The sequence below is a fragment of the Mustela lutreola genome, chromosome 7 (genome assembly GCF_030435805.1).
Source record: "Mustela lutreola isolate mMusLut2 chromosome 7, mMusLut2.pri, whole genome shotgun sequence".
Classification (NCBI taxonomy): Eukaryota; Metazoa; Chordata; class Mammalia; order Carnivora; family Mustelidae; genus Mustela; species Mustela lutreola.
This window is the reverse complement of record NC_081296.1, coordinates 44,311,547-44,327,988: the sequence shown is the minus strand read 5'-3', so window position 1 is coordinate 44,327,988 and position 16,442 is coordinate 44,311,547. Positions and strand designations below refer to the sequence as shown.

The 16,442-nt window shown below is 33.4% G+C and overlaps 1 protein-coding gene across 12 annotated transcripts in view; it reads left to right on the top strand.

Moving 5' to 3' along the window:
- Nucleotides 1–16,442, top strand: part of ZNF280D (zinc finger protein 280D) — a 136,776-nt gene that overhangs the window by 55,862 nt on the left and 64,472 nt on the right. For all 12 annotated transcript variants that reach the window (XM_059180581.1, XM_059180587.1, XM_059180588.1 and 9 more), the window contains 5 exons: nucleotides 3,153–3,376; nucleotides 6,460–6,617; nucleotides 7,376–7,476; nucleotides 8,578–8,724; nucleotides 15,021–15,155. In XM_059180581.1, coding sequence (XP_059036564.1) covers nucleotides 3,153–3,376; nucleotides 6,460–6,617; nucleotides 7,376–7,476; nucleotides 8,578–8,724; nucleotides 15,021–15,155 — 765 coding nt within the window. The remainder of the gene's footprint in view (nucleotides 1–3,152; nucleotides 3,377–6,459; nucleotides 6,618–7,375; nucleotides 7,477–8,577; nucleotides 8,725–15,020; nucleotides 15,156–16,442) is intronic.

Here is a 16,442-nt window from a genome sequence, read left to right as displayed (position 1 = left end):
GGGCAGAAGGCTTTCTGTAAATGTGACTTGTGTGTCTGCTTTTTATATGTAGCATTGCCTAATTTGCTTCTCAGTACGAAATGAAGTCTGGGGCACTTGTGGGATCCTTCTTGCCTCAGCTTCTGTACCTGGTTTTATAAACACAGTATGTAGCTTTGCACTTCAGGATGTGTCTTTCACCTTTAGAATGCAAATTTTTGCTGAGACTTTCTAAGATCTGTTACTGTTGGGTCCATTTGACTTCTCTGATCTGCTTCCAACTACATGTCTTCTGTCTGAGCTTGGCTGCTTTGGGTAGTGCTGTCATATGTTGTAGAGTCTGTGGATTTTATCTGGCTGTTAGTTTCAATGAAAATAAATTTTTAGAATTTGGTTGTTGTGGCTTTGGATGAGTCCCAGCAGGAGAAGGGGAAAATGTTGACTTATGTAGGCTGATCATATGGGAACTTCTTTTTTACTATTTAAAAATAACATCTCACTTTCTTTGTTCTGAAAACCTAACCTAAATTTTAGGCACAAACAAAGCAATAGAACATGGTATCTCTGCTGGGAGGAGTGAAGATGAGAATGTTATTTAGGTGGTATCCGCTGTTTGTCAAATTACAATAAATGGCTTTAAAGTATTAATATTCTGTCTCCAGGAAAATAAGAGATAATCCAGGGCTACAGTGAAGGGCTAGACCCAAAAGCGTTTTAAGACTGAAAAAAAGATACTTTCTTTGGGGTTCTTTGCTTTTCTCTCAGTTATTAAATTTCTGAACTTGGTTGTCCATTCTTGGTTTTCAGTGGTTTATTGCTCATCTCTCTTATAGGGATCCAAAACATTGCTTAAAAGATACCATGAATAAAAGTAATGTAGCATTGTGTGTCAACTGTCCAAAAAAAAAAAAACATGTTAAGATTTGTATGCTTATTTTTAAAATATGTTCCCATCTCTTTAATTAAAAAAAAAAAAGAAAAAACAGCTAGCAATTGATCATCTGTTATGTATATTATAATTTATGAGCATTTAAGGTAATGTAATGCATCCAAATTAGATGTTTCTGAAAAATATAACCTTGTAGCACACTCTACTATGGACTACTTAGGTTATTTTGTAGATTTGGAAAAGAATCAAGTCTCAAATGTGACTCAATAACTTCTAAACGTGTGAAAACCAGATTTAATGTTTGAATATATATGATTGTCCACATTTTCTAATTAGAGACACTGTTCTGTATTATATCATTTTTGTGCATTATAATGTTTCTCGTTGTTTGAGATCACTTGTGTGGTAAAATTGCACATACCGTCAGGGATTTTTTCCTATCAAAATGAAACTACGAGGATATATCATTTGTAGTAACACATGTCTTTATTTTGAGTTATTTTTCTGATAGTGCTGATGGATTTACTCTGAACCATCCTTTTCTCCACTTATCCTTAAATTAAAAACCAGCATGTTCTAGAAGGAACTTTGCCTTGTAATAGTCCTTAGAAATAGTTGGACTTTCCTAAAGTTGAACTCTTAAATATTACATGTGTCCCAAGAAGTATCTAGAAACTTCTCATTTCCCTCTTTTCGTTGTGGTGTCATTTCAGCTGTATGTATTGAGTGGTTAGCCTCAGAGGATCATGTAGTATTAGGAACCTAATGTATTTATCCTTATTTAGCTTATAGATGCAACCTTAATTCCCAAATGCAGATTATGTCACTATTTGTGGGCTAATTTTATTCAGTATTTTTTCCCCTTTTAGATCTATTTTCTATTTTTTTCTTGGTGTTTTTTCCCCTAAAGGTTTCAGAATTGACAAGTGAACAAAATAAATGCAATTGAAATGTTAATAGGTCTGTCTTGGATCAAAGACCCAGCTTCCCATGTGATACAGACCATTTTACCTATGATTTAACATTTCAGTGTGGCAGGAGAGGAAGTGGATGTTATCTTAGACTCTTGACTCTGGGAAATGAACTGAAGGTTGGGGAAAGGGAGGTCGGTGGGGGGGATGGGGTACTGGGTGATGGAAATTAAAGAGGGCACGTGATATAATGAGCACTGGGTGTTATATTCAACTAATGAGTCATTGAACATTGTATCAAAAAGTAATGAGGTACTATATCTTGGCTAATTGGGTTTTAAAAAAAAGGAATAGAATTCTGTTAGAGTTTCAAACTTTTTAATGTTGTTATTAATTTACTAAATAACACATTTAGGAAGGGTTTAAGTCAGCTGGTGTATGTTATAAAAGAATTACCTGGGTGGCTTGTTGAAAAATAAAGGTTTCTGGGCCCTGTATCTAGATAATGTTGTAGTTTATGAGTCTGAAGTGGGCCCAGGAATTAGCATTTTGACAAGTACTTCTGGTTTTTCTCATACAGGTCTTCTTTGGACTGGCCTTTGAGAAAAACTGCCTTAGAGAAATTCTACAACTGAAAATAATGTACAATAAATGAATTAATTATGTCTTGTTAAAAAAAAAGCTCATGTATGAAAGTATTCCACATTAGAACCAGTTTATGTGACATCTTGATTTTATTCATGAGGAATTAAATTTCCCCTTCAAATATTTAAGGATCGAGATTTCAAGGTGTAACTGTAGAATTTTTCAAGATGTAACTAAGTTTTAAAGAATTGTTAAAGATCTTTATTTCCTCACACATTTTCTAGCACCTTGCATCTGGGCAATGGCAAATTAGTTGTGTTCAGTTTTTAGTTCTAACTAGATATGAAATTTCATGTATCACTTGATAGTTAAACGTATACATTATATGGCATGTAAAACTACATTTCCTTTCAATGCTCTATCTTGACATGGATATGAAATGAATGAGTTTAATTTAGTTAAACATTTATTATTCAGTATACATATCTGAAAAGATAAATTGCAAGGAAAATAACTATTAGATCAATAGCCAAGTCCTAGTTTTAGGGTTATTCTTTTAAAAAATTTTGTTTTTTTTTAAAGTTTTGATTTTTAAGATAATAGGAAGATAATAGGTGTTTATTGTTATTTAGAGTGTGAGTATATACCACATACTTTTAAATTAATATTTTTCCTGACATATTACCAAGCATAGTTTTACATGATCTGACTTTAGTTGTAAACAGAATTGTTTTTTGGTAATCTAATTTTTTTAAGGGATAAATAAAACTTCTTTTTTTCTCTTTCAGTACTGTTGTCCAGACATGATAAATAACTTTTTAGGACTGGCTAAAACAGAATTTTCAAGTACAGCAAATAAAAACAAGACTGTTGATTCAGAGAAAGGAAAATTGATCATGTTAGTTAATGACTTTTATTATGGAAAACATGAAGGAGATGCCCAGGAAGAACAGAAGACTCACACAACTTTTAAATGCTTCAGTTGCTTGAAAATTCTTAAAAATAATATTAGGTATGTAAATACTTACTTTCATTTCTGTTTGAAAATTGGAATGCCATAGATATAAATGTTTTATCTTTATCTTATATTTTTCTGTCATTCTAGATAAACAATTTTAATTTTTTCTGCTAAGGACAAAGGCAGATTGTCCTGTTGAAAAGCTTTTGTTCTTTCTTGTAATTTAGAGTTGATGCCTGGATTTACTTAGTTGTATTTGTTTAAGATAACTTAAGAAAGGACAAACTTCATTTCAAATAAGGGGAAATTAACTTTTTCCCTGTATTATCACTGTTTTAGGAATTTTCATGAGATTATTTCATTTTTAGCTGCGTTTGAATTTTATGTTTCTTCACAAGAAGAACCACTTGAGTATGTCCAGTTTGACCTCCTCCATACTAATCTTACTTAATGCTCAAGTCTTTTAATTCAGATTTATAATTTTTAGAACATTTCGCTTGCAGGAAAAGTGATCTTCTTTAGAGAAGTACCAGTTCTAGAAACAGATCTGCTTTGATTTTAAAATTTAACCCCTTTAAAAATTAGAAATTTAATTTCCAGTGGAATTTTGAATTTTATACATGTATGCTTTAAATTTTAGGAACTTTAGTTTGTGATCTTTGAGTTTCATGGCATATTAGTAGATGTTATCCTATAAGTGAGTGTGCAACAAGAACAAGGTAACAAGACATACTGATTGATATTTTTCAGTGGTTATATAGCTTGACATTTATATTAGGTAAGATTGTTTTTATACCATTTTATAATAAAAATGTTCAGACATGCAGCAAAGTTGAAAAAATTTTACAGCAGATAACTTGTATGCTTATCACCTTGATTCTGCCATTACCATTTTACTATCCTTGCTTTATCATATATCTGTTCATTCTTCTTTTAAGCTAGTTTTTTCTTGTGCCTTTCAAAGTAAGTTGCAGACACCATTATACTGCCCTTAGATTCTGAGTGCGTATGTTTGTGGAAACATACATATGTTTGTCTTTATTAACTTTGTAAATAGCATTCTTAAGTACCTGTAGGGTACTTCTGGATGCAGTATTTATTTCATTTTCTTGTGAGTTATTGGGTCCAAAAAGAAGCATATAGAAAAACCCTGAAATACATCGTGATATACTCCTATAACAATTATTAAAGCCTTGTTCATGGTGGTGCTTTATAGTTTCCAAATTGTTTCACATGTTATTTCATATGAGCCTTCATATTTCTTTATCTCCTTTAAACTTTAACAGCCATAAATAGTTAATAATTTAACAGAAGGGATATTATACTTTGTGATATAGCACTGAAACAATGGAACTCTGTCACCTTTTTCCATATTCATAGTAAAATACACCAGAAAAATCATGTTAGTAAATATGGTGATAACATAGAAATATGTTTCACTGACTTAGTTCCTTGTTATATTTAAATATGTATATATCAGAAGTTATTTCAGCAATAGCTTTTGGCTTTTCCTTTGAGACTAGCCCACTTAATATTAAACGTATGAAAATTAAATTCCTTTTTTGTTATTATTTTAGAAGAGTAGTTACATATTTTTACAGTACCAGAATATTTCAAAATTTAAAGCAAACAGCATTTATATCATCCTGGAATTGAGCATTTTTTGAAATACTGATTGTTTAGGAAACATAATCTTAATGGTAAATTAATGGTAAATGGTAAATACTTTGTAACCAAAGAAGTTTTATATGTTAAACAGTAAAAATTGGAAAGACAAATTGAATGGTGTTTGTAGAGAATGGTAGAAAACTAATAGCTATAGATTTTTATTCTCTGCTTTGTCAGCATAGTGTGGTATGATTTTTTTTTTCCTCCTACATTGAATATCACCAAAAACAGTTAGGTTGATTTTATTCTGTGAACATCCTTTTAAGAAGTTTGCTTTTATATTTCCTTCATTTCCATCTGTTGGTTTAAGTAGCTTACATTCCCAATGCGGGCTCATATAATTGTGAGAAAGCTTGCTAGTTAAGAGATTATTTTATATAGATACACTTTAATTGCTTAAAGTTGTGAGCTGAAAGTTTAATGGCTCGTGACCTTTTTTCTATATATAAATATTTAGCCAATATTAAGATTTTCTGTAAGTGTTTGTAGAGCTGGGGTTAAAACCAAGGAAGGACAAAAAGATATGTCAGTGTGCCATAACCTGTTCAAGAGAAGTACTACTGTGGAGGTGTGAAAGATAGATAAACGTTATAGCCTTCATGGTGACTGCTATCCAGATTGATGACATTATCACTTACTTTCAAGATTCTTTCCTTTATGGGCTAAAGTGAATAATTGTTAATAGTTGACCCAGACTAAAAATTGTTACAACTTTACTTTCAAATTCAGCAAAACGCTTCAGTAAGCTCGTTTAAATAGGTATTCCCATTTATATTGCACTCTTGGTTGTTGAAGGTCATAGTTCCTGCTCATAAGAAGCCTTTTAAGGAAGCTGAAATAGCAGAATGTAAAACTGAAAAATGGACAATGCCTACAAAGGGCACAGTCTGCAAGTTAAAATGAACAGTCTGTGCTAACAGTAAACCAGTATCATTAAATAAAACAAAAGGTTCTTGTAATTGTAGGCATTAAAATTGCTATTACAGGCATTTAGAAACCAAGACACAAGTAAAAATACCAGTAATTTGTCTTTTAAATAGCTGGAATCTATTGTATATCTTCATGGCCCTAAAAGATTTCTCTTATGATTGTAGCTGCTTTTGGTGGTAGGGTTTCCTTCCTTTGAAGTATTTTATTTAAAAATGTAAATAGTATTCATGTATGGAAAAATAGCCTGCTTTTTTAATCTTTAAAAAAATTTTAATAATCTGAAATGATTAAGAATTTGAACAAATTAGTGATATTTCAGATTAATTACATTGATGAATTCTTTTAAAGCAAAGATGTTTATTTAGCCCCTTAATTGAAAGTGATTATTTAAAACACATGGTTTTCTAGAGGATTTTAAGGCTTTTGGGATTTTATTTTGAATAATATATCTGTAGTTTTAAGATTTAGACTCAGATACTTATTTGTTAGATTTTTGTTTTTAAATCTGAACTTTTGCACCTGTTGACAATCATTTATAGGTTTATGAACCACATGAAACACCATTTGGAACTTGAGAAGCAGAGCAGTGAGAGCTGGGAAAACCACACCACCTGCCAGCACTGCTATCGTCAGTTTCCCACACCATTTCAACTGCAGTGTCACATTGAAAGCACACATACACCCCATGAATTTTCTAGTAAGTTACAGTTCTACTTAAGTATTGGATATTATCAATTTTGATAATGTAAACTCTGAGAAAGAATCTTGTTAGAAACGTCAGACTAAGAAAAAGACTGGAATTTTGGGGGGCAAAATTGGAAAAGTCTTAACTTACCTAAATTTTTAAAACAAGTCATTGAAGTTCCTCTTATAAATAATTCATTCAAGTAAATAACTTGTGCATTATAGGTGGGGAACTAAATTAAAAACTTCAGATCATTGTTTTCAAATATGAAATTAATGCTCTTCTTTTAAACTTGAATAAGAAAAGTAACTACAGTCATAGTTAAAATCACATATTTTGGAGCTAGATAGCTTGAGTTCAAATCCCAGGTCTGCCTATTAATACAGCTGTGTGATCTCAGGCAAGTTACTTAATATTTGAATAGTGGAGATAATAGAAATATCTGCTTCATAATGCTGTTATGGGAATTAAATAAGCTAATGTAAGTAAAGTTCTTAGAACTGTGTTAGGCATACAGTTAAAAACTGTGTAACTGTTGTTTATCACCACCAATACTGTTGTTATTTTTGTTGATATAGATATATAAAATGAATACATATATATATATATATATTTGTTTTGTTTGCCTGGTGAAGATACCTTTTCTTTTATTGAGGTATAAGTGACATATAGTTTCAGTTATATAACATAATTTGATATTTGTGTGTGTGTGTGTATGTCTGTATCTATATCTTAAAATGGTATAATGTCTTTCTCCTCCCCACTTTTAGCCATTTGCAAAATCTGTGAATTATCATTTGAAACAGAGCATATTCTTTTACAACATATGAAGGACAATCATAAGCCTGGGGAAATGCCATATATTTGCCAGGTATACACATATTTTATTGTTTACTTAGTGTTTGTTTGGTTTGTTTGTTTCTGTTGTCTTGATTTTCAGATTTCAACCTACTGGGACCCAGAGGCCAGCAAATTTTTTCTGTAAAGCACCAGATATAAAGCTCCTCAGGCTTTGAGGGTCATATAGTCTGTGTTGCAACAGTCATCTCTGCCATTGTAGCACAAAGGCTGCCATAGACAACAAGTAAACGGATGTGATCCAGCTCTGTGTTTATTTATTTAAACTCTATCTTTGCACTAATGATGTACTATATGGTGTCTAACAAAACACAATAAGAATTTAAAAAAAAATCTATGAACACTGGAATCTGAATTTCACATAATTTTCATAATTTTCAAGAGCCATGAAATATATTCTTTTATTTTCCTAACCATTTAGATAAATTTGGTTACTAAAATTAAAATTCCTCTTGTAAACTATTTATTAAAAAAAAAAAAAACTTTGGCATAACTCATGTATTATCTGTGGGATCAACAGAGAGTTGAAATTGGCCCATAGGCCATTTTATACCTACTCGTGATTGGACAAAGAAAAGCCCTGTGGCAGTAAGACAAGCATAGGGACTTATTTTATCATATAGGGGAGAATGTAGGCATACAAGGGAAGTACGAAATGCTTTTCGTTATAGAGAACCCTACCAAATGCTTTGGGATTAGCATTTTTTCAGAATTTGAAGAAGAAATAGAAAAAAAAGATAAAAATACATTGCAGTGCCATAGCTTGGAGGCCATCTATAATCTAAAGGAAGGTGCTGTTTTATGACGAAAGAAAGAAAATTTTACAGAACAAGAGGTGTTAAAGTGTGAAAATTCAAGTTAAGGTGGGGGTGGTAAATAAAAAGAAGGGAGCCTAGTTGTAGTTTGGGAAGTATCCCTAAACTTTGACAGATAACTTTTCTGTCTCAAAGATTATCTTTTGGTGTTTACATTAATGAGATTCTTGGTTATGTAGGTATCAGAGCTGAATGAGAAATAGTTGATGTTCTTCTAAACAAATGACTTTATCATTATTACTTTGTAATTGCATATCATTATACATTTTCAAGTTAAACTAAACTTTCTTTATTTGTAGGTTTGCAATTACAGATCATCATTATTTTCTGATGTAGAAACTCATTTTAGAACATCCCATGAAAACACTAAGAACTTGCTGTGTCCATTTTGCCTCAAAGTTATTAAAATTGCAACACCCTACATGCATCATTATATGAAGCATCAGGTGAGATTTACCAGTTCTTATTTGTTCGTGTTGTTTTAGCAAAAAGATTATTACTTAGGACATTAGGTTTGTTCTGCAAAGGAAACAAGATTTTCCAAATGACATGATTAATTTGGAATTTATGCTGAATTACTTATAAAACTTCCACTTCTGGGGCGCCTGGGTGGCTCAGTGGGTTAAAGCCTCTGCCTTCGGCTCACGTCATGGTCTCAGGAGCCTGGGATCGAGCCCCGCATCAGGCTCTCTGCTCAGCAGGGAGCCTGCTTCCTCCTCTCTCTCTGCCTGCCTCTCTGCCTACTTGTAATCTCTCTTTGTCAAATAAATACATAAAATCTTTAAAAAAAAAAAAACAAAAAAAACTTCCACTTCTTTTCCTTCCTTCCTTTCTGGTGATGTTGTGACTCACAAGTGAAAATTCTGAAAGATAGCTAGAAATTGGAAACCTAGGATTGAAAGGGAAAAGGGCAGATGAGTGGAATACCCATAAAATTTGATATTTCAGAGGCCAAGAGTGGGCATGGGAATGATTTTAAAGGTAGTTATCAGAGTAAAGGTGAGCTTGAACTAATAAGAAAAGATTAAGGATTCATAATCTTGTTTTCCTTCCAACCTAATTTCCATTTTTTATTTTCTTTATGATGAGAATAAATGTTGTTATCTTTGAACAGACGTGGTCTTTTATAGCTGCCAGTGATAAAGGGAACAGTAATGACACTTACTGCTTGGTATATGAACTCTGCCAAAGAACTGTATTTAGGTCATCACCTGTTTTGTGGATGAATTCTGCTAGTTTTGCTATATAAATTCTTACACTTACATTATATTATATTATTATATTATATTGCACCAGTATTAGCACTTAACACCCTTTTCTTGAATTCTGATGTTATGCTTACTGTTCTTTTCCTGGAGCAATTAAACCATCCTTTGTTTGGGCTGAAAACTTTTATGTAACCCTGATCCTATTTTTTTTTAAATTTTATTGATTTATTTGACAGAGAGAGATCACAAGCAAGCAGAGAGGCAGGCAGAGAGAGAGAAGGAAGCAGGCTCCCCGCTGAGCAGAGAGCCCGATGCGAGGCTCGATCCCAGGACCCTGAGATCATGACCTGAGCTGAAGGCAGAGGCCTTAACCCACTGAGCCACCCAGGCGCCCCAACCCTGATCCTATTCTTAAGTGTGCTTGAAAGAGCAACAACAGTATTTTGTTTTTTTTTTTAAAGATTTTATTTATTTTTTCAGAGAGAGAGAGAAAGAGTACAAGTAGGCAGAGTGGCAGGCAGAGGGAGAGGGAGAAGCAGGCTCTCTGCTGAGCAGGAGCCCCATGTGGGGTTCCATCTCAGGAATCTGGGATCATGACCTACGCCGAAGGCAGCCGCTTAACCAACTGAGCCACCCAGGTGCCCCTCAACAACAGTGTCTTTGACAAAATCACAAGTCACTGGATTTACTGAATCTGATCATGTAATCAAGTTTTGCCTCCTCCCTAACCAGCTCATTGCACTTTTTTATTATTGATGAAATTGGCATGCTGGTTGGTGCTCTCTTTGCTTTCAGTTCTAATCATTCGATTGTCATGAAATCAGGTTGTGGTTTTTAACTTGGAAAGATCATAAAAGTAGAATTTCCAAGTGAAATTTTTTTACATTTTTATTTAAATTCCAGTTAGTTAACATAAAGTGTAATATTAGTTTTCAGTGTAGAATTTTGTGATTCAACACTTATTTAAGATACCCAATGTTCATTACAACAAGTGCCCTCCTTTATCCCCATTACTATCTAACCCATCCTCCTGGGCACCTCCCCTCCTGTAACCATCAGTTTGTTCTCTACAGGTAGGGGTCTGATTCTTGGTTTGCCCCCCCCCGCCGTGTTTGCTTGTTGTTTCTTAAATTCTACATATGAGTGAATCATATAGTAATCGTCTTTCTCTGACTTATTTCAGTTAGCATAATACTCTATAGTTGTACCTGTGTCACTACAAATGGCAGGATTTCATTTTTTTAGAACTAATATTCCATTGTGGGTGTGTAAAATGTATATGTATATATATATTTATAAAATATATTATCAAAGTGAATATCCAAGTGAATTTTTTTATCCAGTTTTATCCTCTTTATCCAAGTGAATTTAGTATCTCCTATGCTGTGGTGAGATGTTGGGATGATACTCATCTTTGAGAAGTTCTGGCAAAATCTTTCTATTCTAGGTTTCCCCAACAGTGTTCCATCAGGTGTTAATGGATGTTTTCCCCCAAATGGTTACTAGAAAAGAAAGAAATTTGGCAAATACTTAAACAATATCAAATAGTTTTGCTTGTCTGTTTTTTAAAACAGGACTTCTCAGAGCTTTTAATATGCTAATGAATATTGTAAATCTCCAAGCAACAGGTATAGTGCTTATTAGTTCCCATTATTTTTTTTGGCCCTTGAGCCCTTTATTTGCATAATATGTATTAACATTTTTTGAGGAATAGAGTTCTGGAAACCCTATTCTTGGTACTCTTTATTTCATCTTTGGGCTTAAATTTGAATGGGAGAATGAGATATAAAATGGTAGTGCTGTTTCATTATGGATCTTTTATCATAATTTTCCCCATGTGCTTTCTTAAACTCCAGAGTGAGATGTAGAAATGGGAAGAATGATAATTATGAGAGAGATGTGTGGACCCACTATGTGGGCTATGTGATTTATAAGGTTTTTATACACTGAGTTATATGTTTTGTCTTGCGATTGTTGCCAGTTTTTCTTTTTTTTATATGGAATATTTAGGAAGGTAAACAGAGTAAAGGGAGGGGAATCTATTAATAAGGATCATCAGCATCCTTCAAGATATTTACAATTTGCGTAATTATTTTTGAAGACTGGAACACCATAGCTGAGTAGGACTATAAACTTATAGTTAAGATTACATCATTAGTGCGGTATTAGACAATAAGAATTGTTGGTTCTGTGGCTCATTTTATTGTCTTCAAAAACTTTGGTTGTAACTTTCTTTTAAAAAGCTGTATTAAGAGCTCAGTGGGTTAAAGCCTCTGCCTTCAGCTCGGGTCATGATCCCAGGGTCCTGGAATCGAGCCCTATGTCAGGCTCTCTGCTTGGCGGGGAGCCTGCTTACTCCTCTCTCTCTGCCTGCCTCTCTGCCTACTTGTGACCTCTCTCTGTCAAATGAATAAATAAATAATCTTTTAAAAAAAAAAAGCTGGATTAAGTCTTGGGTGATTTTAGAGTTAACAATCTTTGTATGACTTTTAAGAAAGAATAAAAGTGATTTCAGATGTGTAAGATATGTTCATTAGATCTTTAGTAAGAATTTTAAGCAGTTAACATATGAAGTTACTTACCTTATGGCAAGTATTTATCATCTTCACAAGTATTATCATCTTCACAATCACCATATATGTACTATTATTTCTAACTTTTAGGTGAGTCAGAGTTTTAGAGAAAGCAACCTGCTCAGTGTCCTACTACCTAATAAAAAGCAGAATTAAAATTGCACTTCAGAGCCCAGGCTTATACTGCTTTTCCAGAGACCCAGATTTCACATTGACGTTAGGTCTAAGGGCAGAAATTATGTATAGTCAGAATTAACTCTTAAATCCCTCGAGTCTCCCAAACAGTGTGGTATATGTATCAAAAAAGTACAAAACAGATCATTAGTCCTCTAGCCTTGGAACAGATCACTGTTTCATTGACTGAACATGATGTTATTTTAAAATGTACTGTTTATTACTTTTATTGCTTTGAAATGCATTCATACATAAGAGACATGTTTAAGACTTAGGTCCAACTAAGAGAATAGAGGATTAATTAGCCTATCTCATGACTGGACAAATGTTCATTGAATGGAATGGCAGACGTTTTGAACTAGTTAAATTGTACCTGCTTCTCATTTGTACTTTCTCTATCAGTCTCTTGCTTTCTGCCTCACAGTCCAGTTATTTAACAAATATCTATTGCATGCCTTACTGTGTGCCAGGGGCTGTTTTGGGTATTATATTAGCAGTAAATAAAACAAAGTTTGTGCCTTCTGGAATTTGAATTATAGTAAAGGAAGATAAATATATGTGGACTTACGTTTGAATGTATATGCTTGCTAGCTGGTAATAGTACTGTGGAAGGAAAATGTGGAGGGTAGAGAGTACCAGGGAGGTGTTGGGAGTGGAGAAACGGTTGCTTGTTTATGTATGTGGTGTGGTAAAACAGGAGCCTTTCTGAAGGAAATAAGGAATAAGCCATGTGGAAATCTGGGAAGAGAAATATTCTGTAGGCATTGAAGTAAATATAGACATGGGGCACTCAAAGAACAGCTAAGAGACCAGCTGTGGCTAGAGCAGAGTAAACTAGTATGAGGAAAACTAGTAAGAGGTAAGCTTGTAGTGATAAAGCATAGGCCAGTTTATGCAGCGCCTTGTAAACCAGGAACAGGGCTTTAGAAAACTATCAGAGCATCTAAGTGTCTGAACAATCTGCTGTGTTTTAAGATCATTGGCACCTATGGGGAGAATAGACCACATGGAGGAAAGAACATGACAGGAAGAATATAAAGGAGTCCAGGTGAGTGGCTTGGACCAGTCAGTAGTAGGTAATGAGGGGTAGAAAGATGATGAAAGTTCCCAAAGGTAGAGCTGACAGGTTTTAATATGGGGTGAGCTACCAAGTGTTTGTCCAAAGGAGCTGCAAGAATGGAATTTTCATATACTATCATAGGAGGAAAACTGAGAAAACAGATTTGGGTGGTGGGGGACAGGAAGATAGGGAGAAAATCCAGAATTCAATTTTGTCCCTGTAATTAGTGCTGCTTAGGTAGTGATGTCAAGTAGACAGATGGATAGATTGTATTTAAAGCCATGAAACTAGATGAGATAACCTGGGGAGTGATTATAGATAGAGAAGAGGTTTCTGGGAATTGGATTCTGGTGAACTTTCTTTCTGTCCTTTGCCTTAGTATCTGTTTCTTAGCTGAGTTTTCTCTTTTTCTGCCTATTCCCTCAGCACATATAAGTGAATTTTAAAAAATTGCCTGTATCTATGATAAATCCAATGCACCACACTTCTAAAATAGTCTTAAGATGCAACTAGAATAGTAATACAAACCCATTATATTTATACATTTCTTTGAATTTTGTAAAGAGCTTTGATTTATGAAATGCCTGCTGTATGCTAGTAACTGTGCCAGGTACTTCTCAGTATATTACCTTGTTCGAATTTTATAAATGATTGAGTGTATTTTAATGGAAATGGTGATATATTTGGCAGAATGTAACTTTTGAGAAAACATTCTTTTGTATTTATGTATTGTTTAAGTGTGTGTGTGTATATATATATATGTACATACATATATCATTTCTTAATGAGAGCATATGAATAAGATTGTAGATGCTATTATATAGTAGAAAGAAAACTGGGTCAGGAGTTGGCAGTGCCAGTGACTAGTAATGGGGGAATGATTTAGATTTTTCTTGAATCTTGTTTTCCAGCTATAGAATAATAGCAGGATTGGGTTTAAAGAGGGACTCACACAAGGGATCTTAATCAGTAAATAGATTAGCAGTAGTTGTCTGATTTATGTCTCCATCTCAACACTGTTCAATGTTCATGTGGCTGTTGAAGTTAAAATTACTTAAAGTCAAATAAAATTTAAAAATCCGTTCCTGTGTTGCACTTAGCACATTTCAGGTGCTCAATAACCTATGTGGCTAGAGGCTACCATATTGGACAGTGTAGCTGTAGAACATTTTCATCATTGCAGAAAGTTACATTAGAAAGCACTACTTTATACAACCATTTCTATAACAACCTTTTTTGAAATGTCTGGTTAAATATTTGAATTTATTTTACCAGCTTGTCAACCAACTTAAAATAGCAAAGATTAAAAAGAATTTACTTTTTTCCAGGATAAAAACGTAGTATAGCTCTTTTTAACCATGTGTCTAAACACTGTAAAATCACAATTAGATGAGCTTTCACACCACTGTTGAGAGAACTTCCATTAACCTACAGATATAATGAATCTTGGAACACTGAAAAAATAAAATTAAAAAAAAAAAAAAAAAAAGAACCTACAGATACTTTTATGTTCAGTTTCCGTATAGGAACAGACATTTTTGAAACCCAAATACTAATGCAGAGTATGTAAAAAATGAAACAATATTTTGCTGTTATTTATATGGGTGATATAAAGTACTAGTTTTAAAATTATTTAGGTATCATTAAAATGAAATCAGAGCAGTTTAAGCACACAATATTTGTGGTTGTAGAAATTATTTTTCCTCCCTTTTTCTGTTTTTAAACAGAAAAAAGGAATACATCGTTGTACAAAATGCAGGCTGCAGTTTTTGACATGCAAAGAGAAAATGGATCATAAGACTCAACATCATAGAACATTTATAAAACCTAAACAACTGGAAGGGTTGCCTCCTGGAACAAAAGTGAGTTTAAATATGTTGTATTTTAACATTTTATATGATAATAGAAATTAACTCCTGCCTTCTTTTATTTATTAAATACAATACTTTAAAAAATGATGCCTGATTTTTAGTAAGCCTTTAATTTTAGGTTTTGTTATTTCTGTATCTAGAAAAGATAAACTTCTAACCACTGTTTTATGGTCAGTGGTGTGTGCTGTGCTAAAGTGATACTCCTTTGTAAAAAGTGCAACTAGATTAACTATTCCCTGGGTCAGTGTGTTGTGTCAATATTATATAGGCTATGTTTGAGCTATTCCAGTTGGCAGTGTATATGTTGGTTTTATCTGCTAAACTATAAGATGCTTGAGATCGGGACTCATGTTTTATCTTTGTGTCTTCAGCATCTGGTATAGTGCCTTGAGTGCCATAGGTTTTGAAATATTTATTGCAGTTATTACTGAGTCTATTCTCAGAGAAGCAAGTTCTGCTGCTGGATAGCATTATGTTTTAAGTGAGCAAACAACATGTCTGACTGCATACTGATGATTGTAATTTACTTTTCCCTTTTTGCCTTATATACCTCTGTTTTCTCTGACTTCTTTATATACAGTCAGCTCTTGAATATTTGCTCCAGTGGAGGGAAACAGAGGCATGGATAATCCAAAGTGAAATAATCCCCAAAACATTTATATTTGGCTTTGGGTACTTACCTTTGAATGTGGGTATGTCTGTTATTTGAATTAACTAAAACAATATAAAGCCATGCTCTGAAGACCTAGAGCAAGAGAAGCTATCCAGCATCCTTCCCTGCAGTCCATTCATTCCATGCTGGGACTAGACATGCAGAACACTAATGTAAGCAGTGCAGTCCTCTCTCATATTTTCCCTTATTAATAATAGTAGTAATAATATTAATAATGATACTAAATGTTTTTATAGCACCTTAGAATAAGGCTTTTGGTATGCTTTTTCATACATTCTATTATTTAATCCATACAGCAATCCAGTGAGGAAAGCAAGACAGTTATTGCCCCATATTATAGATAAAGAAGAAGAAAAGTTACTTACCCAAGGTCACATGGCTAGGAAGGCATGGTATGAGATTTAAACTCAAGTCTTTTGATTCCTAGTCCAGTGCTTTTGAGTGATACCAAAACACATGTATTCCATAGGACAAATACATGGGAGAGGTATAGTTTAATGATCAATGAGAATGTTGGTAGGCAATTGTTTTTTATTGCCAACCAAAAAATATAATTTCTGGATACTAAATGATAAACTTTATATTAGTTCTCTTTAAGGAAATTC